The sequence below is a fragment of the Leptodactylus fuscus genome, chromosome 5 (genome assembly GCF_031893055.1).
Source record: "Leptodactylus fuscus isolate aLepFus1 chromosome 5, aLepFus1.hap2, whole genome shotgun sequence".
Lineage (NCBI taxonomy): Eukaryota > Metazoa > Chordata > Amphibia > Anura > Leptodactylidae > Leptodactylus > Leptodactylus fuscus.
In genome coordinates, this window is record NC_134269.1 from 2,178,556 (window position 1) to 2,202,047 (window position 23,492).

The window sequence follows — 23,492 nt, forward strand, 5'->3', positions numbered from 1 at the left end:
AAGTGTTCCACCCATTTGCAAGACGTCCTAAAAATGTCAAGGAAAGTTTGCACGCAATTCAGCCACTCGTACACAGCCAAGCAGAACAGCCTCCCACAACATAGGCTGATATGTGATGTTTCCACTAGTTGGAATTTAACCCTCTATATATTGCATTGAATATATGAACAGAGAAAAGCCATAAAAATTTTTTGATGATACAAGTAGACATGGATACTCCCCTGTGTAACTTTAACATTAGCCAGTGGCAGCTCATGTGTCACACCTGCCATTTGCTCTTTCCACTGTTCCACATCCTGGAAAAGATGCTTTTTCAATCTGGTTAGTAAGGGGACTGGAGATGTGGCACCAGCATCTCACGGCCACATGAGCCCTGTGGAGGCTAAACAGGAGGAGGAAGAGAAGGAGGAGGACATTGGAGCACAAGCAATGTCTAGCCAAATGGGTAAAGAGAACGAGCAAGAGCAAATAAAAAAGCAAAAAGGATATTATGAGGATGAGGCAGTTCACACAGACACACCGTCGCAGTTTGTAGTCGAGATGGATGCAGGAAGTCTCTCGGAGTCACTTGCGCAAATGGTCCAATGCTCAATTGGTTGTTCAGCGGCAGCCAAATTGTCACCATTCAGCAGAGGGATGACTACTGGCTCTCCACCATGTTATACCTTTACTACTGGGAAAAATGTGAGCCTATTTAACACCCGCTGAGAAGTAGGACAAACTGAACTACTATAGATTTATACCAGTTTGCCACTATCTATCTGTGCCAACGTCCATGTCTGACTGGGGGGACCCTGAGTGCTCAATTTGAATTGGCATGGCAGCTGTAGGAGGGGGTGGGGGTGGCAGGAGCAGTATCGGCTCCATCAGCAGAAGCCTGAGTCTAGCGTGGCTGATAAGCAGTTTTCTTCACCTGCATAGTGAAGCTGGTTCACTGTATGGCCTCATAAGCCTATTGAAACCTCCACACTCTTCCACTGGGTGACTGTATGGCCTCATAAGCCTATTGAAACCTCCACACTCTTCCACTGGGTCACTGTATGGCCTCATAAGCCTATTGAAACCTCCACACTTTGCCACTGGGTCACTGTATGGCCTCATAAGCCTCCACACTCTTCCACTAGGTGACTGTATGGATAAGGTCATCTCAGTAATGGTCTCTGGCGGGAGCAATCGTAACGATAAAGTTATAGATTAAAAAATATAAAATTAAAAAAGAATCAGATATAAAATATTTCCAGTTGAATACAGAGATGATTGATAGTTCGTGAATATCTCATTTGACCTAAAACTACTTTAGATTTTCCAACGAGTAGATAAAGAAAACTAAATCAAACAAATGAGTCAAAAGTATTAAACTTGATCATTTGCTTTTAGAACAAAAAAATGGTACACTACATATCTGTGATTGTCAAAAGTATGTGAACCTTGAGGCTGAATTCAGACAGGGTTTTTTGGTCAGGATTTTGACAGGGAATCCTTGTCAAAATCCTGCTAAAAAAAACACCTCACATTAAATTCAATGGGAACCGGTCATTTCCTTTTTCTGTGAGCAGTTTATTCCCGCTCACAGAAAAAAAAGCAACATGCTCTTTCTTCAGGTGGATTCAGCCACAGACATCCGCCTCGCGACACCTCCCTCTCCCTCCAGACTAGGCCCATTCATTTGGGCCTAATCCGGAACGGAATGCCGTGACTGGATGCTGGTGCAGTGCATCGGCATCTGGCACGGCTACTCTTTTTTTGGTCCAGAATCTGAGGCGGCCACTGAGGTGGACCAAAAAAACCCTTCTGAACTCAGCCTAAGGATTAGCAGATACTCTGATGGTGAAATTAGAGCCAGGTGTTTTCAGTGGAATTACAATCGGGTGATCTGCTTTATGTCTATGAAATTCTGATCTTCACACCCTATGTATTATTATTATTATTATTATTATTATTATTATTATTATTATTATTATTATTATTATTATTATTATTATTATTATTATTATTATTATTTATATAGCACCATTAATCCCATGTTGCTTTACATTATTATATTAATCCCATGGTTCTGTACATTATTATATTAATTCTATGGTGCTGTACATTATTATATTAATCCCATGGTGCTGTACATTATTATATTAATTCCATGGTGCTGCACATTATTATATTAATCCCATGGTGCTGTACATTATTATATTAATCCCATGGTGCTCTGTACACTATTATATTAATCCCATGGTGCTCTGTACACTATTATATTAATCCCATGGTGTTCTGTACATTATTATATTAATCCCATGGTGCTCTGTACATTATTATATTAATCCCATGGTGCTCTGTACATTATTATATTAATTCCATGGTGCTGTACATTATTATATTAATCCCATGGTGCTCTGTACATTATTATATTAATCCCATGGTGCTGTACATTATTATATTAATCCCATGGTGCTTTACATTATTATATTAATCCCATAGTTCTGTACATTATTATATTAATTCTATGGTGCTGTACATTATTATATTAATTCCATGGTGCTGCACATTATTATATTAATCCCATGGTGCTGTACATTATTATATTAATCCCATGGTGCTCTGTACATTATTATATTAATCCCATGGTGCTGTACATTATTATATTAATCCCATGGTGCTCTGTACATTATTATATTAATTCCATGGTGCTGTACATTATTATATTAATCCCATGGTGCTCTGTACATTATTATATTAATCCCATGGTGCTCTGTACATTATTATATTAATCCCATGGTGTTCTGTACATTATTATATTAATTCCATGGTGCTGAACATTATTATATTAATCCCATGGTGCTGTGTACATTATTATATTAATCCCATGGTGCTCTGTACATTATTATATTAATCCCATGGTGCTCTGTACATTATTATATTAATCCCATGATGCTCTGTACATTATCATATTAATTCCATGGTGCTGTACATTATTATATTAATCCCATGGTGCTCTGTACATTATTATATTAATCCCATGGTGCTCTGTACATTATTATATTAATCCCATGGTGCTCTGTACATTATTATATTAATCCCATGGTGCTGTACATTATTATATTAATCCCATGGTGCTGTACATTATTATATTAATCCCATGGTGTTGTACATTATTATATTAATCCCATGGTGCTGTACATTATTATATTAATTCCATGGTGCTCTGTACATTATTATATTAATCCCATTGTGCTCTGTACATTATTATATTATTTCCATGGCACTGTACATTATTATATTAATCCCATGGTGCTCTGTACATTATTATATTAATTCCATGGTGCTGTACATTATTATATTACTCCCATGGTGCTTTACATTTGGGGGTTACATACAATACACAAAATATACAGGTACATATCATACTAACAGTGACCAACTGGCCGGGTGGGGTAGAGGGCCCTGCCCGCGAGGGCTTACAATCTATGAGGGAAGGGGGGTAGAGACAGAAGGAGAGGGGGAGACTGTACAGATGGGGGTGCGGTGATAGTGTTATTGGAGGTTGTAGGCCTTCCTGAATAGGTGAGTCTTCAGGGTCTTCTTGAAGCCTGTGATTGTGGGGGTCAGTCTTATGTGTTGTGGTAAGGAGTTCCAGAGTATGGGGGATGCACGGGAGAAATCTTGGAGGCAGTTGTGTGAGGAGCGGATGAGAGAATGGAGAGTGGAGTAGGAGGTCATTGGAGGATCTAAGGTTACGTGTGGGTAGTTAGCGGGAGATTAGGTCCAAGATATATGGAGGGGACAGGTTGTGGATGGCTTTGTATGTTAATATTAATAGCTTGAACTCAATTCGCTGGGCTATAGGTAGCTAGTGGAGGGACTGGCAGAGGGGAGCAGCCGATGAGGATCGGGGGTGAGGTGGATTAAGCGAGCAGCGCAGTTTAAGGTGGACTGGAGGGGGGCGAGGGTGTTCGCTGGGAATCAATGGAGAAGGGTGTAGTCTAAGCGGGAGTTTATGAGGGCCTGGACGAGCATCTTGGTAGTTTCTGGGGTGAGGAAGGAGTGGATTTGATGGATGTTCTTGAGCTGGAGGCGACAGGAGGTGTTGAGGGTTTGAACGTGTGACTTGAAGGATAGGTCAGAGTCCAGGGTTATCCCAAGACATTGGTCCTGTGGGACAGGGGTAAGTGGGGTTCCGTTAACTTTGATAGATGGGTTGGGTGGAGGGGCCATACAGGATGGGGTGAAAATGATGAACTCCGTTTTCTCCATGTTGAGATTGAGAAAGCGGGAGGAGAGGAAGGAGGCTACGACCACTAAACAATCTGGAACTCTGGCCAGCAGGGAGGTAATGTCTGGTCCAGAGATGTATATTTGGGTGTCGTTGGCATAAGAGTGGTACTGAAAGCCATGAGATTCTATGAGTTGGCCCAGGCCAAGGGTGTAGATGGAGAACAGGAGGGGTCCAAGGACGGATCCTTGGGGGACACCTGCGGAGAGAGGGTGTGGTGAGAGGTGGTGTGCGAGTGGGAGACGCTGAATGTGCGGTCGGTGAGGTATGAGGAGATCTAGGAATGGGCCAGGTCTGAGATACCAAGGGATGAGAGAATTTCTAACAGGAGGGAGTGGTCAACTTTGTCAAAGGCAGAGGAGAGGTCGAGGAGGAGGAGGACAGAGTAGTGGCGCTTGGCTTTGGCAGTTAGAAGGTCATTGGTGACTTTTGTTAGGGCAGTGTCAGTGGAGTGCCGGGGTCTGAAGCCTGACTGTAGTCTGTCAAAGAGCAGGTTGGACGAGAGATAGGAGGAGAGTTCGGAGTGGACGTGCTGCTCAAGTAGTTTTGAGATGTACGGGAGCAGTGAGGTGGGACGATAGTTGGCAGGAGAGGACGGGTCAAGGGATGGTTTCTTAAGTATAGGAGTGACAGTGGCATGTTTGAAGGCTGAGGGGAAGGATCCATTGGCTAGGGATAAGTTGAAGAGATGGGTTAGGGCCGGAGTAATGACTTCAGTGAGTTTGGGGATGAGATGTGACTGGATCGGCTCAAATGCGCAGGAGGTGAGGTGGGATTTGGAGATTAGGGAGGAGAGTTTTTCATCAGCGATGGGGGAGAAACAGGTCAGGGATGGGGAGCAGCGAGTAGTTAGGTAGAGGGGTTGTCGGGGGTATAGGGCAAGATTATCTCTGATGGTGTCAATTTTAGTTTTAAAGTAAACGTCAAAGTCATCAACTGAGATAAGTGATGTCGGAGGAGGGGCGGGAGGACGGAGGAGGGAGTTGAAGGTGGGGAACTTTGGGGATAAAATTACATTTCAGTAATTTTTCTTTTACACATCCCAATGTTAATAAAATTTGTAAAACGGCTGTAGGTTGAAAATGTTTCCTGTACCCATTGATTAATTCTGTGAGGGGCATAGTTTCCAAAGTGGGGTCACTTTTGGGGGTTTCCATTGTTTTGGTACTCTATGGACTCTGCAAATGCAACATGGCACCTGAAAACTATTCCAGCAAAATCTGTTTTTCATACCCCCAGTGTCGCCCCTTCCCTTCCATGCCCTGCCGTCTGCCCAAACATCAGTTTCCACCCACATGTGGGGGATTTCTGTACTCAGGATAAATTGTATAACAAACTGTGAGATGTATTTTCTCATTTAACCCTGCTGTTCTGTTCGGGTCAATATGACCCGAAATGATTTTTGAGACCCTGCAGATTTTTTTTAATGAGGATTTGAAACTAGTGGTTCCTTGACTTTTCCTCATTTGTGGAGCTCTACATGTTTTTTTTTTGCTTTTGTTCTGTTTTTTTGTTTACTTTTTGCTACACGCTGATTGTTACACTTGTACTGTTCGGGTCAATATGACCCGATAGCATTTTATACTGTTCTACAGGTCTCTGATTACTTCTGACTGCAAAAGTTATGTTTTTTTTATGTGTTCTTCATCTCCAAATGGTGGTGGTTTCACTTTTCTTATCAGTAAGCAAGTAATTATCTAAAATTAATTATCAAAATTGTATAACAGTGGTGAAAATGTAACTGTTGATGAGCAACTGGTGGCATTCCGAGGTAGGTGCCCATTCAGACAATATATACCAAGTAAGCCAGCAAAATATGGCATCAAGATCTGGACACTTTGCGACAGCAAAAGCTCATATGCTCTAAATGTTCAAGTGTATACAGGAAAAGCCCCTGATGAAAGACCTGAAAAAAATCAGGGCATGCGTGTTGTTCTAGATTTGACTCATGGTCTAAAAGGACAAAATGTCACATGTGACAACTTTTTTACATCCTATCAACTAGGCCAGATGTTGAAGAAAAAACAACTTACCATGCTGGGTACTATGAGAAAAAACAAACCTGAACTACCGCAAGGTATCCTTAGCAAGAGAGAGGTGGACAGTTCAACTTTTTATTTTTCTGGAAATACAACTGTTGTTTCTTATGTTCCGAAAAAAAACAAACAGGTAATTCTCATGAGCACAATGCACCATGACAATGCCGTAAGTGATAGAGAAGACAGAAAGCCTGACATTACTTTGGATTATAATGCCACAAAGGGAGCAGTTGATACTTTAGACCAAGTAATATCAACATATACATGCAAACGCAAAACCAATCGGTGGCCAATGATTTTATTTTATAACATACTGGACGTTTCTGCATACAATGCATTTGTCTTATGGAGAGAAATCGACCCCGATTGGAACCGGAATAAGCTGCATAAAAGAAGATTATTTCTTGAGGAATTGGGAAAATCCCTGGTGAGGCCATATATTGAGAGCAGAAAAGTGACCCCCAGAAGTGAGGGAGCAGCAGCCATTGTAAGAAGTGTCCAGCATGCTGAAGAAAGAGACTCCACATCCACGGCCTCCACCAGCACAGCTACCAGCAAAACAAGGAAGAGATGGAGCTTCTGTCCATCTACCTGTGACAATAAGACTAATCTGACATGTGCTGAATGTTCAAAATATCTGTGTAAAGGACATGTGTCTTATTATTGTGCTCAATGTAAAAACGCATGAACATGTTCAGTTTTTTCTTTTTTCTTTCTAAAATGGTTGAAGTTTTTATGATTTTTCATTTGTTGATTTATAAAATTTGTTTTCAAAAATTTAAATTTCATGTTTTAGTAATAGTAATGTAAAACTTCTTTATTATTTGTGTGCAGAATGTCAACAATCAAAGATAATTGCAAAAAGCCTGTGTAACCTTTTTATGAAAAATAATAATAATAATTAAGTTTAAATTTAAATTTTTCTTTTGTTTATGATCAAACATGTTCACATACAGTATTTCAATGAAAAAAGTATTCAAATAAATCAATTAGCGTAGCTAAAAATCAAGAATTAATAGGTCGGGTCATATTGACCCGGGAACAGTACAAGTGTATAGCAAATGCGAACAGAACAACAGGGTTAACCCTTTGTCATGTGTTAAATTTAGGGCTAAATGAATAAATAATTGAAAAAAAAAAATGAAATATCTAAATTTCACCTCCATATTGTTTTAATTATTGTGAAATGCTTAAACGGTTAACAACCTTCCAAATGTTGTTTTGATTTATTTGAGGGGTGTAGTTTTGAAAATGGGGTAACTTATGGGGATTTCTAATATATAGGCTTTTATCATGTCCTTCAGAACTAAACTTGTACCTAAAAATTTGTTTAGGAACCTTTCTTAGAGGACCATTAAAAGATGATCCAATATAAAGCACAGATATGGTAGATAATATGTATTCATGTATTTGGGAGGTAAGACTATCTGTCTGATAAGCAGAATATTTGGTATTTTTAAAATTCCAATTTTTCCAAATTTCCATCGTTTTCTATTTTTTTCATAAATGAATACAAAAATATTGATCAATAATAATACCAAAAGGAAGTACAATGTGTCCTGAAAAAAGAAACACAAAATCTTTTCTATAAGTTAAAGCATTTCAAAGTTATTGCCATATAAAATGACAACTTTTAATTTGGAAAAATGAGGCCTAGACTATAAAGAACTTTTAGGGTGTCTTTAAGGGGTTAAATAATGCTAGTTTTTTTTTGTTATTTTTACTGTATTTTTTTTTTTTTTTTTTTTTTAGAATAGTGCAGGTTACACTGTATTTGGAGAACAATATACAAAAAAAAGTAATAAAATAATGGAGTTTTTTTTTTTTTTTTTTAATTAGTGGAGGCTGCAATATTGTGTGCACATTCACACTTACACATCCAACAATTGGTAAAGCAGTGATTATTTTTCACATACACAACTCTCCATCACAATCTATATTTGATTACTAGAGATGAACAAACACTAAAATGTTCGAGGTTCGAAATTCGATTCGAACAGCCGCTCAATGTTCGTGTGTTCGAACGGGTTTCGAACCCCATTATAGTCTATGGGGAACAGATACTCGTTAAGGGGGAAACCCAAATCTGTGTCTGGAGGGTCACCAAGTCCACTATGACACCCCAGGAAATGATACCAACACCTCTGGAATGACACTGGGACAGCAGGGGAAGCATGTCTGGGGGCATCTAACACACCAAAGACCCTCTATTACCCCAACATCACAGCCTAACAACTACACACTTTCCACATTCAAAAAAACCTCTATCAAAGTGGGAAAATACCTGGAAACCTTCTTTACTCCGCAAATGGATGGACACAAACCCCAATTTAAGCTCAACAAATAGTAACAACCACCCCTTTAAATCACGTTCCCCATGACAACCACAAATGGAATAGGCAATGGGAATTCCAAAAGCCCTCACCCTTAACTGTCATTTTGAGTGTGTGTGTGTGTGTGTGTGATGTGGTAAGACCTTCCAAAATTCACTTTTCTAGCCCTTAACATGAGCCCTTCCAAACAAAGTTACAGGACCTTAAGCTGAGCTACCAGCAGAGATTGAGGCCCTTGGCATGAGTAGAGCCTTGCACCAGCAGTGTTTTTGGCACTTAGGGTGAGTTGAGCCTTGTACCAGCGTGTGTCCCTTAACATCAGGCGGGCCCTAAGTTCTGCACTTTGCACAAAAGTTCCACATTAACTAGGCTGAATGGTACAAAGATTAGTAGGCCCGAGAACCAGGAACAGGTCTTGCAATGGCTGTCGGATAACGCTTAAAGCACATTGTCCACAAGCCAGGCAGCCTCTACCTCCTCTTACCCAACAGTCTTGTCCTCCTTCCACCCAAAATTCCCAATCTTCCCAGAACAATAACCCCAACTGTCCCTGCTCCCCAGAGCTGTTCTCCCTTCCTTTGACTGTACCGCAACCTGCCCCTCCATTTCGCGATTCCACGGACCTAACAGACGAGTATCTGTGTCCAGATGCTCAAACACTAGAGTCTCCTCCATTCCATCTCCGGTCGATTTGGTGGCGGATGACCAGCAACCCACCCTCATCGACGACGATGAGACGCAGTTGCTGTCAGGGCAGCCAGTTGACATGCGCATTGTGCAGGAGGAGGAGGCGAGACAGGAGTTGGAAGAGGAGGTGGTGGACGACGAGGACACTGACCCCACCTGGACAAGGCAGATGTCAAGCTGGGAAAGTAGTGTGGATGTTGAGGCAGGTGCAGCACCAAAAAGGGTAGCTAGAGGCAGAGACATGTCCAGAGGCAGAGGTCAGCTGCTTTGCCGAAGCCAGGCCAGACCCGGAATGTCCGAAGATGTTCCCTTTTGTACCCAGCCCAGAAAAACTCCCCCATCGAGGGCACGTTTCTTGAAGGTGTAGAGTTTTTTCAAGGAATGCGCCGAGGACAGATATAGTGTCGTCTACACAATTTGCCTCTCGAAATCGAGTAGGGGCCCTGAGAAGAGCAACCTGTCCACCACTTCAATGCACCGTCATTTGGAATCCAAGCAATGGAATCAGTGGCAGGCAGCAACGGCAGGACAAACGTCGCCCGCCGTTCATGCCACTGCCTCTGCTCACAGTGCTGGCGATGCACTCCAGAGGACGAGCCAGGACATCACTTCATCTGCCTCCGCCACTTTGTTGACTTCTCCCTCATCCTCCCCTGTTTCTGTCTTATCTCCTTCTCCTGCACCATCAAAGGCACCATCAGGCGCTTCTTTACAACAACCCACCATCTCTCAGACATTGGAGCGCCGGCAGAAATACACCGCTAACCACCCACCCACGCAAGCCTAGAACGCCAACATCGCTAAACTGCTGGCCCAGGAGAGGTTGGCGTTCCGGCTTGTTGAAACTCCCGCCTTCCCGGACCTGATGGCAACTGTGGCACCTCACTATGCCGTCCCTAGCCGTCTCAACTTCTCCCGGTGTGGCGTCCCCGCCTTGCACCAGCACGTGTCACTCAACATCAGGTGGGCCCTTAGTTCCGCGCTTTGCTGCAAGGTCCACTTGACCACCGACACTTGGACAAGCGCCTGTGGTCAGGGATGCTGCAGTGCTTATCTTTAATGACAGGCAGGGTGAATGTGGTGGAGTCTGTTCCCCGGGTGCAAACTGGGGTGGCCTATCTCCTCTCCCAGGCCAAAATTCATGGCAGGAGTAGACTGAAACCCTACGACGCTGCAACCTCCACCACAGCTACTAGCGGCAAACGCTAAAACACTGGTGTGGGGAGATGTCAGCAGGCGGTGCTGAAGCTCATCAGCTTGGGGGACAGACAGCACAGTGCCTCCGAGGTCAGGGATGCCATCCTGGCTGAGATGGCATTTTTTTTTCCCTGCTACACCTGGGGCCTGGCATTTTTACGCCTGTGATAATGGCTGGAACCTGGTAGCGGCTCTGGAGCTTGCCAGCCTCCAACACGTTCCATGTTTGGCCCACGTCTAACCTAGAGGTGCAAAGTTTTTTAAAAACATACCCAAATGTACCGAAGCTACTGTTGAAAATGCGGCGCTTGTGCGCCCACTTTTGCAAGTGCACAGGAGTCGCTGCTAGCCTAAAAACACTCTATCAAGGCCTACATCTGTCCAAACACAGGCTGTTGTCCGTCATTCACACACGCTGAAACCCTACAATACCATATCTTGAGCAGGGTGTGTGAGCTGCACAGACCTTTGATGGAGTTCCATCTACAAAACCCAAGGGTTCCTCAAAGTCAGCAACCAAAGTTTCTGCACCATGAGTTTCCAGGGGTGGCAGAGTTATGGCTAGGGGCAGAGGCATGGATAGGGATGATGTCTAGGGGCAAAAGCAGTGTGGATGTGGAGGCAAGCTAAGCAGGAAAAACTGGGGGTACAAGCTAAGGCATGGACTGGGGTGATGTCTAGGGGCAAAAGCAGTGTGGATGTGGAGGCAAGCTAAGCAGGAAAAACTGGGGGTACAAGCTAAGGCATGGACTGGGGTGATGTCTAGGGGCAAAAGCAGTGTGGATGTGGAGGCAAGCTAAGCAGGAAAAACTGGGGGTACAAGCTAAGGCATGGACTGGGGTGATGTCTAGGGGCAAAAGCAGTGTGGATGTGGAAGCAAGCTAAGCAGGAAAAACTGAGGGTACAAGCTAAGGCATGGACTGGGGTGATGTCTAGGGGCAAAAGCAGTGTGGATGTGGAGGCAAGCTAAGCAGGAAAAACTGGGGGTACAAGCTAAGGCATGGACTGGGGTGATGTCTAGGGGCAAAAGCAGTGTGGATGTGAAGGCAAGCAAAGCAGGGAAAATGGTGGCTAGAGGCAAAGGGATGTCCATAGGCAGCAAGGGCAAAGATGCAAAACTCTCCCGTTTCAAAAATTTTCCTGACTTGTCTCACAAAACATTCCTGGGAGGAGGGCTGAAACACCACCCTCCTCCTCCTCCGCTGTTAGATTGACCCCAGCTACGAGCTGAAAACGCTGCAACACTGGTGTGGGGAGACGTCAGCAGGCTGGGCTGAAGCTCATCAGCTTGGGAGACGGACAGCACACTGCCTCTGAGGTCAGGGATGCCATCCTGGATGAGATGGCAATTTGTTTATCCCCGCTGCCCCTGGGGCCATGCTTTTTTGTCTTGTTGGAGGGCTCTGGAGCTTGCCAGCCTCCAACACGTTCCATGCCTGGCCCACGTGTTCAATGTAGTGGTGCAATGATTTTTAAAAACATACCCCAAATTAGCTGAGCTAAGGGTGAAAGTGCGGCACTTGGACACCCACTTTCCCAAGTCTACAGTACCTGGAGCTAGCCGCAATACACTCCAGCAAGGCCTACATCTGCCTGAAGCACCTACTGTTGTGCGAGGTCACCACACGCTCTAACCCTAGATACCGTATGTTCAGCAGGGTGTGTGAGCAGCAGAGACCTTTGATGGAGTACCAGCTACAAAACCCAAGGGTTCCTCAGAGTCAGCTCCCTCACTTTCTGCACCATGAGTTTCCATGGGTGGCAGACTTATGGCTAGAGGCACAGGCATGGATAGGGGTGATGTGTAGGGGCAAAAGCAGTGTGGATGTGGAGGCAAGCTAAGCAGCAAAAACTGGGGGTACAAGCAGCCGGTGGCATCATCACTGACAAGCACAGCTGTCTGTCAGCTGACAGGCTGACTTTCACCAAAATGAACAGACAATGGATAGACTCATCATATACATGTCAGTTACATGACAAATTTAGTGCAATTTGCAAGTCCAAGATGGGTTGGAGATCTGCGGAGAGGAATCTCACCACCTCTTGCGGGTGCCATCATTTGGAAGGCAAGCCCTGGGCTCAGTGGGTGAGAGCAAGCACAGGATAATTGTCGTTTGGCCTGGCGGCCACTGCCTCTCCCACTGTTGACAGGGCTGGCGCTGCAGTCCAGACCAGCAGCCAGGACACCTCCACATCTGCCTCTGACACTTTGGGGAGTTCACCCTTATCCTCACCTTTTCCTGCCATTTCTCCTTTTGCCCGCGCCATCATGCGCCTCTTCCCAGCAACTCCCCATCTCCCAAGCCTTTCATTTCATGCTAAAGTACAGCGCAACCCACCCACATGCCCAAGGCTTCAACGGCCTCATCTCAAGAAATCTGGCCCAGGAGATGTTGGAATCCCGGCTGGGGGACAGTCTGCCCTTTTTGGGCAGAGTGTCTACTGCGCCACCGCACTGTGCCATCCACACCAGCACTTTCCCCCAAACATGAGGCGGTCCCTAAATTCAGCGCTTAGCCCTAAAGTTCCATGTGACCAGTTACGAATGGACAAGTGCATGCGGACAGGGACGCTAACTTTCAATTTGGGCACAGTGGTTGAATGTAGTTGAGGCGTGGACCGGGTCGCAAAATGTGGTGGCCTGACTTGTCTCCCCACACAACATTCCTGGGAGGAGGGCTGAAACACCACCCTCCTCCGCTGTTAAATTGACCCCAGCTACGAGCTGGAAACGCTGCAACACTGGTGTGGGGAGACGTCAGCGGGCCGTGCTGAAGCTCATCAGCTTGGGGGCCAGACAGCACACTGCCTACAAAGTGAGTCATGCCATCCTCGATGAGACGGCAATGTGGTTTTTGCCACTGCACCTGGGCCCAGGCATGTTGTCATGTGTGATAATGGCCGTAACCTGGGATTGGCTCTGTAGCTTGGCAGCCTGCAACATATTCCATGCCTGGGCCACGTTTTTAACTTATTGCTGCTAATCTTTTGAAAAAGGTACCCCAATGTTCCTGAGCTACTGGTGAAAGTGTGACGCTTGTGCGGATAGTTTTTAAAGTCTATAGTTGCCGCTGCTAGCCTCTATGCACTCCTACAACGCCTGTACCTGCTGGAACAACGGCTGTTGTGCGACGTCTCCACATTGCTGGCACTAAACATATCAAGTGTTGAGCAGAGTGTGTGAGCAGCACAGACCTTTGATGTAGTTCCAACTCCAAAACCCTCGGGTTCGTCAAAGTCAACTCCCTCAGTTGCTCAACCATGAGTGGCCATGGGTGGCAGACTTATGTGAAATCCCATCCCATCCATTGCACTGGACACGAAACATTAGCATGCGCTCAGCACAACTTCGGATATGGCAGCTGCGTTAAGCAGGGTGCAGGGTACAACACAGACCAGGCCCGAGCACCAGGAACAGGTGTTAGAAATACTGCAGCATCTGCCATTTCCTTCCAATTTTGGGGTTTTGGACCCGCCACCGACTTGTCTGGACCTAAGTGGGGATCATGAGACACAGTTGCCATCAAGGCAAGCTGTGGTCATGTGCGGTTTGCAGTAAGGGGGCAGTGCGCAATTGGAAGAGGAGTTGGTGGATGACGAGGCCACCGACCCCACATGGACAGGGGTGATGTCTAGGGGCTAAAGCAGTGTAGATGTAGAGGGAAGCTAAATCAACAAAAAACCTGGGTAGAAGCAAAGGCATAAACTGGGGTGATGTTTAGGGGCTAAAGCAGTGTAGATGTGGAGGGAAGCTAATTCAACAAAAAAAAGGGTAGAAGCAAAGGCATAAACTGGGGTGATGTTTAGGGGCTAAAGCAGTGTAGATGTGGAGGGAAGCTAATTCAACAAAAAAAACAGGGTAGAAACAAAGGCATAAACTGGGGTAATGTTTAGGGGTGAAAGCAGTGTAGATGTGGAGGGAAGCTAAGCAGCAAAAACAGTGGGTAGAAGCAAAGGCATGCAAAACTCTACCCTGTTGGAAGACTTATTCCTAGGTCTGGAACACGTTAATGGCCCCCCTGGACAAATTACTGCCACTCAGGGGCCTAGTGTCACCAGGAGGGACAAGTATAGGCGCATGTTGTGGGAATACCTGGCCGACACCAGCTCTGTCCTCTCCGATCCCTCTGTGCTCTACAGCCTACACTTATTTTCTCATCTTTTTTTCTGAACTGCACATCTCTTGCCTGCTTCCTTTGGGATCTTAGAAATGGTGGTCCACTTCCACAGATGGTAACTTCCATAGACAGTGTAACGGGAGTAGCTGAGGGATCGCTGTCTTAACCACTTTTTGTCACAAAATTAACTTCCAAAGCCAAATATGGTGCAAGTATATGATGCAAGGACACCTACACACCTATCTCTGACACATTGGGGAGTTCACCCTCATGCGCCCTTTTGGCCTGCACCATCATGCGCCTCTTCCCAGCCACTCCACATTTCCCAAGCTTTTCATTGCAGGCAGAAGTACAACACAACCCACCCCCATGCCCAAGCCTTTAACAGCCTCATCGATAAACTGCTGGCCCTGGAGATGTTGGTGTTTGTTTATGCTTCTGGAGACCCAGGCCTTCCGTCAGCAGATGGCAGCTGGGGCACCTCCCTATGCTGGGCCTAGCCGTTACTACTTCTCTTGGCGTGCTGTCTCTGCCTTGCGCCTGCATGTGTCCCATAACATCAGTCGGGCCCAGAGCTCTGCGCTTTGCTGCAAGGTCCACTTGACCATCGACACTTGGACAAGCGCCTGTGGTCAGGGATGCTGCAGTGCTTATTTTTAATGACAGGCAGGGTGAATGTGGTGGAGTCTGTTCCCCGGGTGCAAACTGGGGTGGCCTATCTCCTCTCCCAGGCCAAAATTCATGGCAGGAGTAGACTGAAACCCTACGAAGCTGCAACCTTCACCCCAGCTACTAGCGGAAAACACTGTAACACTGGCATGGGGAGATGTCAGCAGGCCGTGCTGAAACTGATCAGCTTGGGGGACAGACAGCACAGTGCCTCCGAGGTCAGAGATGCCATCCTGGCTGAGATGGCATTTTTTTTTTCCCTGCTACACCTGGGGCCTGGCATTTTTGCGCCTGTGATAATGGCTGGAACCTGGTAGCAGATCTGGAGCTTGCCAGACTCAAACATGGTCCACGCATGGCCCATGTTTTCCAACTTGTTGGTGCCATGTTTCTTTGAAACCTACACCATTGTGCCTGATATACAGGTCAAAGTGGGGCCATTTTCGTAAGTGAGAACTAGCCTCTGCTAGGCAGAAAACATTCAGAGCACACTCCTCTCATCTTCGCACCGTTGGCTGGCGGAGGAAGACGAGGGGGTTGGAGTGGCATCTGATGTCCCTATCCCACACGAGGCTAGAGGGTGCACTTCAGTGCATCCCATTGCTTCACCACAAATGGTGTGAAGGGGAGTGGAAAATGGAGGAAATGGAGAGTGACCCTTACAGTTGGGGCCAGCAAAGGCATGCCAAGTAACACACTGGCACACATGGCTGACTTCATCTTGGGTTGCTTTTCAACACATATTTCACATCATGAAGAACAAATAATACTGGATTTTTACAAGCCTCGAACCCCGGTCTAGGTCTAATGTCTGTTCCTTTCTTATATTAGGGGAGAGGGAAAAAAAATTACTTCAGTGATACGTTTAGCGTACATAGACTGACTATTAATGTGTATCCCACTTAGTGTTGTTAGGGTTACACACCGTCACAACCTGGCTAAAGCTTCTATAGCTGTTAATAAAGTCAACATAACTTTACGGTATCCAAAAAGACAGCTGGTACCGACAGAGAGCAAGACAAATGTCACCCAAAGCTGTGAGCTCTGAACACCCACAGTGACTTTGGCGTCATCATCATTATAAGGGAGCGGGTGGTAATAAATAACTTGGCAGTGCCTAAAACCCAAAAAGCTTATACAACTATATTTACATTAAGATACACAAATGACACTTTTCAGTAGCATGTCATGAGACAAGCTGATAAGCTCTTCCTTTGTGCAGTGCTATTTGAAAGTTAAACACTGCCTTTATTTTAATTCTGGAGAAGGTGCAGACATTAGATTTAGAACATGTTGTCTTCATTGTCCAAATCCTCTTTATAGGTAACGTGTTTTTCGGGCCGAGCTGTCTGGGAACGAGCTGGTGCAGCACTGACAACCTGGGTGAATATGGCAAGAGCCTGAGATGTAGGGTGAATGAATCCCCAAATTATTTGTGGAATTCCCAGTGAGACAATGGCACTATCTACCAGTAGCAAAAATTGTGGGTGCACGTAACCCCAATATATTCTTTGAATTACCAGTCAGAAACTGGCACTATATGGCAGTAGCAAGAAATGAGGGTATTTGTAACCCCAATATATTCTTTGAATTCCCAGTGAGACAATGGCACTGTATAGCAGTAGCAAAAATTGTGGGTGCACGTAACCCCCATATATTCTTTGAATTCCCAGTCAGACAATGGCACTGTATACCAGTAGTAAAAATTGTGGGTGCACATAACCCCAATATATTCTTTGAATTTCCAGTGAGACAATGGCACTATATAGCAGTAGCAAAAATTGTGGGTGCACGTAACCCCAATATATTCTTTGAATTTCCAGTCAGACAATGGCACTGTATACCAGTAGTAAAAATTGTGGGTGCACATAACCCCAATATATTCTTTGAATTCCCAGTGAGACAATGGCACTATATACCAGTAGTAAAAATTGTGGGTGCATGTAACCCCCATATATTCTTTGAATTCCCAGTCAGACAATGGCACTATATAGCAGTAGCAAAAATTGTGGGTGTATATAGCCCCAATTCTATTGCTAGGGGACTTGCAGGGTATTTCTGAGGTGAAGGTGGGGGGGCACACCGTTGGAACGGGGATTTGGGGTGTATATATGGGGTATACGGGAATACACTGTCAGTGTGTTCCATTCAGGATCCTGGGAAAGCTGGGTTGCGGTGATTGAGCCCGTCAGTGCCACGTTACACTGACAAGCTTCTCCCTGGAATTGAAGTTATATGTAAGCCCAATATATTCTTTGAATTCCCAGTGAGACAATGGCACTATATGGCAGTAGCAAAAATAGTGGGTGTATATAGCCCCAATTCTATTGCTAGGGGACTTGCAGGGTATTTCTGGGGTGAAGGTGGGGGGGCACACCATTGGAACGGGTATCGGGGGTATATATCGGGTATACGGGAATACACTGACAGTGTATTCCATTCAGGATCCTGGGAAAGCTGGGTTGCGGCGATTGAGCCCGTCAGTGCCACGTTACACTGACAAGCTTCTCCCTGGAATTTAGCTCTTATAAGAGCTGTTGGTTGTCTTCTCCTTCCTATCCTAGCCTGTCCCTGCCTACCCAGAATCTAAGCCCTAGCTAACTGGACGGAAAACTCCGTCCCCGGTGAATTGCAAGCTCAGAATGACGCGAAGCTGGGCGGCGCTGTTCTTTTAAATTAGAGGTCACATGTTTTCGGCAGCCAATGGGTTTTGCCTACTTTTTTCAACGTCACCGGTGTCGTAGTTCCTGTCCCACCTACCCTGCGCTGTTATTGGAGCAAAAAAGGCGCCAGGGAAGGTGGGAGGGGAATCGAGTAATGGCGCACTTTACCACGCGGTGTTCGATTCGATTCGAACATGCCGAACAGCCTAATATCCGATAGAACATGAGTTCGATAGAACACTGTTCGCTCATCTCTATTGGTTACCAAAGAAAGAAGAAAACATGAAATTACAGTCAAAATGTAACAAATATAAGCTCTCACCAAAAAGGTCCTTAACAAACACATATCCCTAAAATGATTATACAGTCATTAAAATGTATCTTTAAGCAATGTTTATACAGATGAAACTACTCTATTGCACAACAGACAGAACAAAAAAGAGATTACTGTCAATGAAGGGATTAAGTATCCTATCTGTGTAAACAGGAAGAACACAGATTGCCCCCTGACTAATTTGCCTGTGCAATTTCTTGATTCTCTATTTATAGCCCTTTAACTATTGGTTGAATTTATATTGCTTTATTTTAGAACTGTGTTCTGTATGATGCAGTGACTTGGAGATCGAAGAGTTGTAGGAATACTAAAATAAAGCTGAGGAGGTAAGGATGGGGAAGGATTTTTTTTTTTTTTGTCTGAGATGATCTTCTTGTCTATGCACTACTTATATATGGCATTTGCACATATGCAGAGCATCACGTGAGAAGGGATAAGTAAACTTCCTCCAGACTTCATTATAAGAGTAAATAATAAAGTAGAACTTTCACATGAAAATGGATTTAATGGAAATATAACATTTTGCTCTTGATCTTTATAAAGGCTTGCTTAATCTCTCTATTACTCAGGCTGTAGATGATGGGATTGAGCAGAGGAGTTACTACAGTGTAGAGCAGGGACAGGATTTTCTTTACACTTTTCTTACTTGGAAATAAGTATATACTGAGAAGTGACCCATAATATAAGGAGACCACGGCCAGGTGAGAGCTGCAGGTGGAGAAGGTCTTCTGTCTCCCAGTTACAGATGGGATCTTCAGGATAGTGAGGATTATATACACATAGGACACCACAATGATGATACATGGAGAAATTCCAAATGCTATGGCCATTATCATCTCTTCTAGTTTTATGAAGAAAGTGTCTGAGCAGGAAAGTTCAAGTAAGGGATGAAAATCACAGAAGTAATGGTCAATGGTGTTCGGTCCACAGAACCTCAAATAACTCATAGATACCGAAAAATTTATAAGAGCAACAACTGACATAAACCAACAAAAGAGAACAGATTTTATACAGAATGCGAAGTCCATGACGGAGGAGTAATGTAGAGGGTGACAGATGGCCTGATACCGGTCATAGGACATCACCGTCATGAAAAAACATTCTAATGATTCCGAGGTGGTAAAAAAGAAAAATTGTATCCAACAGCCAATAAAAGATACAAAAATCCCATCATACAACACAATATGGAGCATAAGGGGTACAATGGTGGAGGAAAGCAGGATATCTGAGAAGGAGAGATGTGTGAGGAAGAAGTACATGGGAGAGTGGAGGGATCTGCTGTAGGACACCACCAGGATGATCAGGAGGTTTCCACATAGAGTCACACAGTAGATGAGCAGCAGGAGGAGGAAGAAAGAAATCTTAAAATTGTGCAAATTGTGAAATCCTAAAAGCCAAAACTCAGTCACGGTGTTGGAATTGCTGCTCAGCATGTTCAGAAGGAAGAGTTTCTTGATGGAAATGAAGACAGACATAAGTAAGTGACGAGATTTATCCTCTGCCGTTCACTAAAATGAAAGAACAAGGATTGGGTCAATTGGATGATGAGATTTATTCTCCCAATTTATCACATTCTGTATAGAAATACAATAACAAATATTCAAGAAGTTGGCCAGGCAACCAGGGGAGGTGAAAAAAATCAAACAAAAAAAACAAAAACAAAAGAAATCCCATACTCGTCTGTCCTCGATGCTCCGGTGTCCTCCCGGTATGTCCCGGTCCTTCTGCTCTGGCGCTTCTCACCGGTCTCTTCCTTATTTCATCTGAAGCTGCTTATAGTCCTCAGTGGTCACGTGTGGTTGGGACTTCTGTCACACGGAGAATGGGACAGAGAAGACTGGACCGAGCAGGGAGGCATCGGAGCACCGTAAAGAGGTAAGCATGATTGTTTTTTTATTTTTCACTGCCCCCAGCCTATTTAAAACCTAAACAAGTTGTCCATTTTTGCCTGCACAACCCCATTAAATAAATTTTCTTAGATTTTCTAAAAAAAATCTGGTTACAGATCCGTGCACAAATATAAGAACAATAAGACGTAATGTATTAGATAGAAAGCTAACTATCGTAGTCACATAGATGAGCTTGGATGAAGACATCTGTCCATGAGTTCTAAAATGTAACCTTACAATCCAATACAGTGTATCAAAACATCAAATAGAACTGTGTGTGTGTGTGTGTGTGTGTGTATATATATATATATATATATATATATATATATATATATATATATATATATATATATATATATATATATATATATATATATATATATACCATCCAAGACATTACAAAACATGTCATATCATATTTAGCTGAATTTTTTTCTGGATGAAAAAACAGAAACAAAATATTCATATCTAAGAAGTTAATAAGATGTCAAATGTGGAAATATCCTGTGCAGTATTATATATAATAGGGTCACATGATATACATTACATAGTGAGGCTGAGGATGACAGTCTATATATACCATATATACTCGAGAATAAGCCAGCCCAAATATAAGCTGAGGCCCCTAATTTGACCACAAAAAACTGGAAAAACTTATTGACTCGAGTATAAGCCGAGGAGGAGAAATGCAGCAGCTACTGGAAAATTTCAAAAATTAAAATGGTCGGAGTTTTTGGGGGCAGTAGATGCTGGGAAAGGGGAGGGGGGGTTTTAGTTGTCTGTCTGCCCCTTCCCTGAGCTTGAGGAATGTTTTTTCTTCCCCCACTTGGAATTCAGTCTGGCTGAATATAGGGGATCTGCAGTGCTCCTATTAACCCCTTCCTGACAGAACAGGAGCACTGCAGATCCCCTATATTCAGTAGACCGGGCACTGTCAGACACAGATATACCTAATGTGTTTGTGTTTCACAGTCATTTTCTACTTTTATATGTATTCTAGGGAAAGGAGGGATTTAGAACTAGAATTTTTTTTTTTTTTTTTAATCTTTTTTTTTTTTTTTGCACTATTTTATGGGAGATTCTATACATTAATATTGTGGCTGGTCATAGACCCCCCCCCCATCCCTCCTAAAAAAATAAATAAATAAAATAAATAAAAAATTGCTGACTCGAGTATAAGCTGAGGGGGTCTTTTTCAGCTCAAAAACTGGGCTGAAAAATTTGGCTTATACTCGAGTATATATATAATAGGGTCACATCATATACATTACATAGTGAGGCTGAGGGTGACAATCTGTATATATTATATATAATAGGGTCACATCATATACATTACATAGTGAGGCTGAGGGTGACAATCTGGATTCTTCTTTGGGTATCACAGCTGCATCACGTCTTCTTGTCCATGTAACACACAGGACATTAGGATATTACTTCTTGCACCTTTTATAGATGAAATATTACATAGATTGTGGTAACAAGGCCAGAGAGATCTCAGTAATGGTCTCCGGTGGGAGCAGTCACAGAGATTGTTTTTTAGATTTAATAATACAAACATAATAATGAACTAAAAGCATAATAATTATATTTAGAATAATATTTAACAGGTTATGGACCGGGCCTCATAATTCAATACTAACATGTATCACTTGATAACTTTGAAACACTATAACTTACACAAGTGCTTTTGAGATTGTTTTTTCATGACACATTGTACTTCAAGTTACTGGTAAGCATTAATCAATATTTTTGTATTTATTTAGAATATTGAATCTCACAGTTTGTGACACAATTTCTCCTGAGCACAGAATTACCCCATATAGAGGTGTAAACTGATGTTTGGGCACTCAGGAACTCATGGAATGGAAGGAGTGACACTTGACCTTTGAAAAGTAGATTTTGCTGGAGTAGTTTTCAGGTGCCATGTCTCATCTGCAGAGCACCTAGAGTACAAATACAATGGAATCCCCCCAAAGTGACCCCACTTTGGAAACTACACCCCTGGCAGTAAAAATGGGTATAGGGAGCATTTTAACCCCACAGCTGTTTCACAGATTTTATTAACATTGGTATGCGTAAGTGAAAAATTACTGAAATGTCATTTTATTACCAAAGTTTTTTATTGACACAAGGGGTTAAAGGAGAAAAGTCCCCCACAGTTTGTTACACATCTTCTCCTGAACATGACAATACCACATATGTGGTTATAATGTTCTCTATGGGTACATGGTGGGAATAAGAATGGAAAGAGCGCTATTTGGCTTTTGAAGGGCAGATTTTGCTGGAATAGTTTTTGGGTGTCATGTCTCATTTGTAGAGCGCCTTAGAGTGTCAATACAATGAAAACCCTCAAAAGTGACCCCATTTTGGAAACTGCACCTCTCAAAGAACATATTAAGAAGTATAGGGAGAATTTTGACTTAACTGCCTTTTCACATTGGGACATGAAAATGAAAAATTATTTCTGATAAGCTGTCAATTTAGCCCCAAATTCTTCATTTTCACTAGAGGATAAGGGAGTAGAGATAAGCGAACATTGTTCGGATCAGCCGTTCCTAACAGCACGCTCCCGTATAAATGAATGGAAGCACCCGGCATGGCGACCGGCCGCCGGCAAAGTGTACGTGCCAGGTGCTTCCATTCATTTCTATGGGAGCGTGCTGTTCGGAACGGCTGATCCGAACAATGTTCGCTCATCTCTATAAGGGAGGAAAAGCTCCCCAAAGTTTGTTACACAATTTCTCCTGAACACAGCAATACCCCATATGTGATCATAATCTGCTGTATGGGAACATGGTGGGGCTCATAATGGAAAGAGCGCTATTTGGCTTTTGGAGAGTGGATTTTACTGGAAGTTTTCAGGTGCCAGGTTACATTTGCAGAGCCCCTAAAGTACCAGTAGAATATAAACCCCTCAAAATGAGTCCATTTTGGAAGCTATACCCCTCAAGGAATTTCTCAAGGAGCATTATAATTTTGAGCCTATAAATTTATAAACTATTTTGAAGGTAAGATCCGCAGCTCTTGTTCGTTGATAAAAAATAACTTTTATTGCTTCATTTAAAAATTGGTAAAGACACCATAAGACTAGAACTTCCTTATATAACCCATGTGTTACAGGTGTGGTTAATTAAACTTCAGGAAGTTCTAGTCTCACTTGTTTAGGGCATTTACAAGACTATGAATAAGAGACCGTTTTTGTGTCTCGAAACGCGTCAGTCAGCCTAATATGTAGTTATTGCGGTTTTTAATTCACTTTCATGTTTTTTCTAATCTTTTTTCACTTGTACGTTATGGTG

At 43.5% G+C, this 23,492-nt stretch overlaps 1 protein-coding gene across 1 annotated transcript; it reads right to left on the reverse strand.

The window, feature by feature from the left end:
* Positions 1–18,807: 18,807 nt before the first annotated feature.
* LOC142204254 (olfactory receptor 11L1-like) lies at positions 18,808–19,779 on the reverse strand. The gene has a single exon (XM_075275564.1). It carries the CDS (start codon positions 19,777–19,779, stop codon positions 18,808–18,810), a length of 972 nt encoding a protein of 323 aa, XP_075131665.1.
* Between the last annotated feature and the right edge of the window lie 3,713 nt (positions 19,780–23,492).

Excerpts from the sequence above, each read along its gene's own strand:
- LOC142204254 (XM_075275564.1), bottom strand. The coding sequence starts at position 19,779 with ATGTCTGTCTTCATTTCCATCAAGAAACTCTTCCTTCTGAACATGCTG.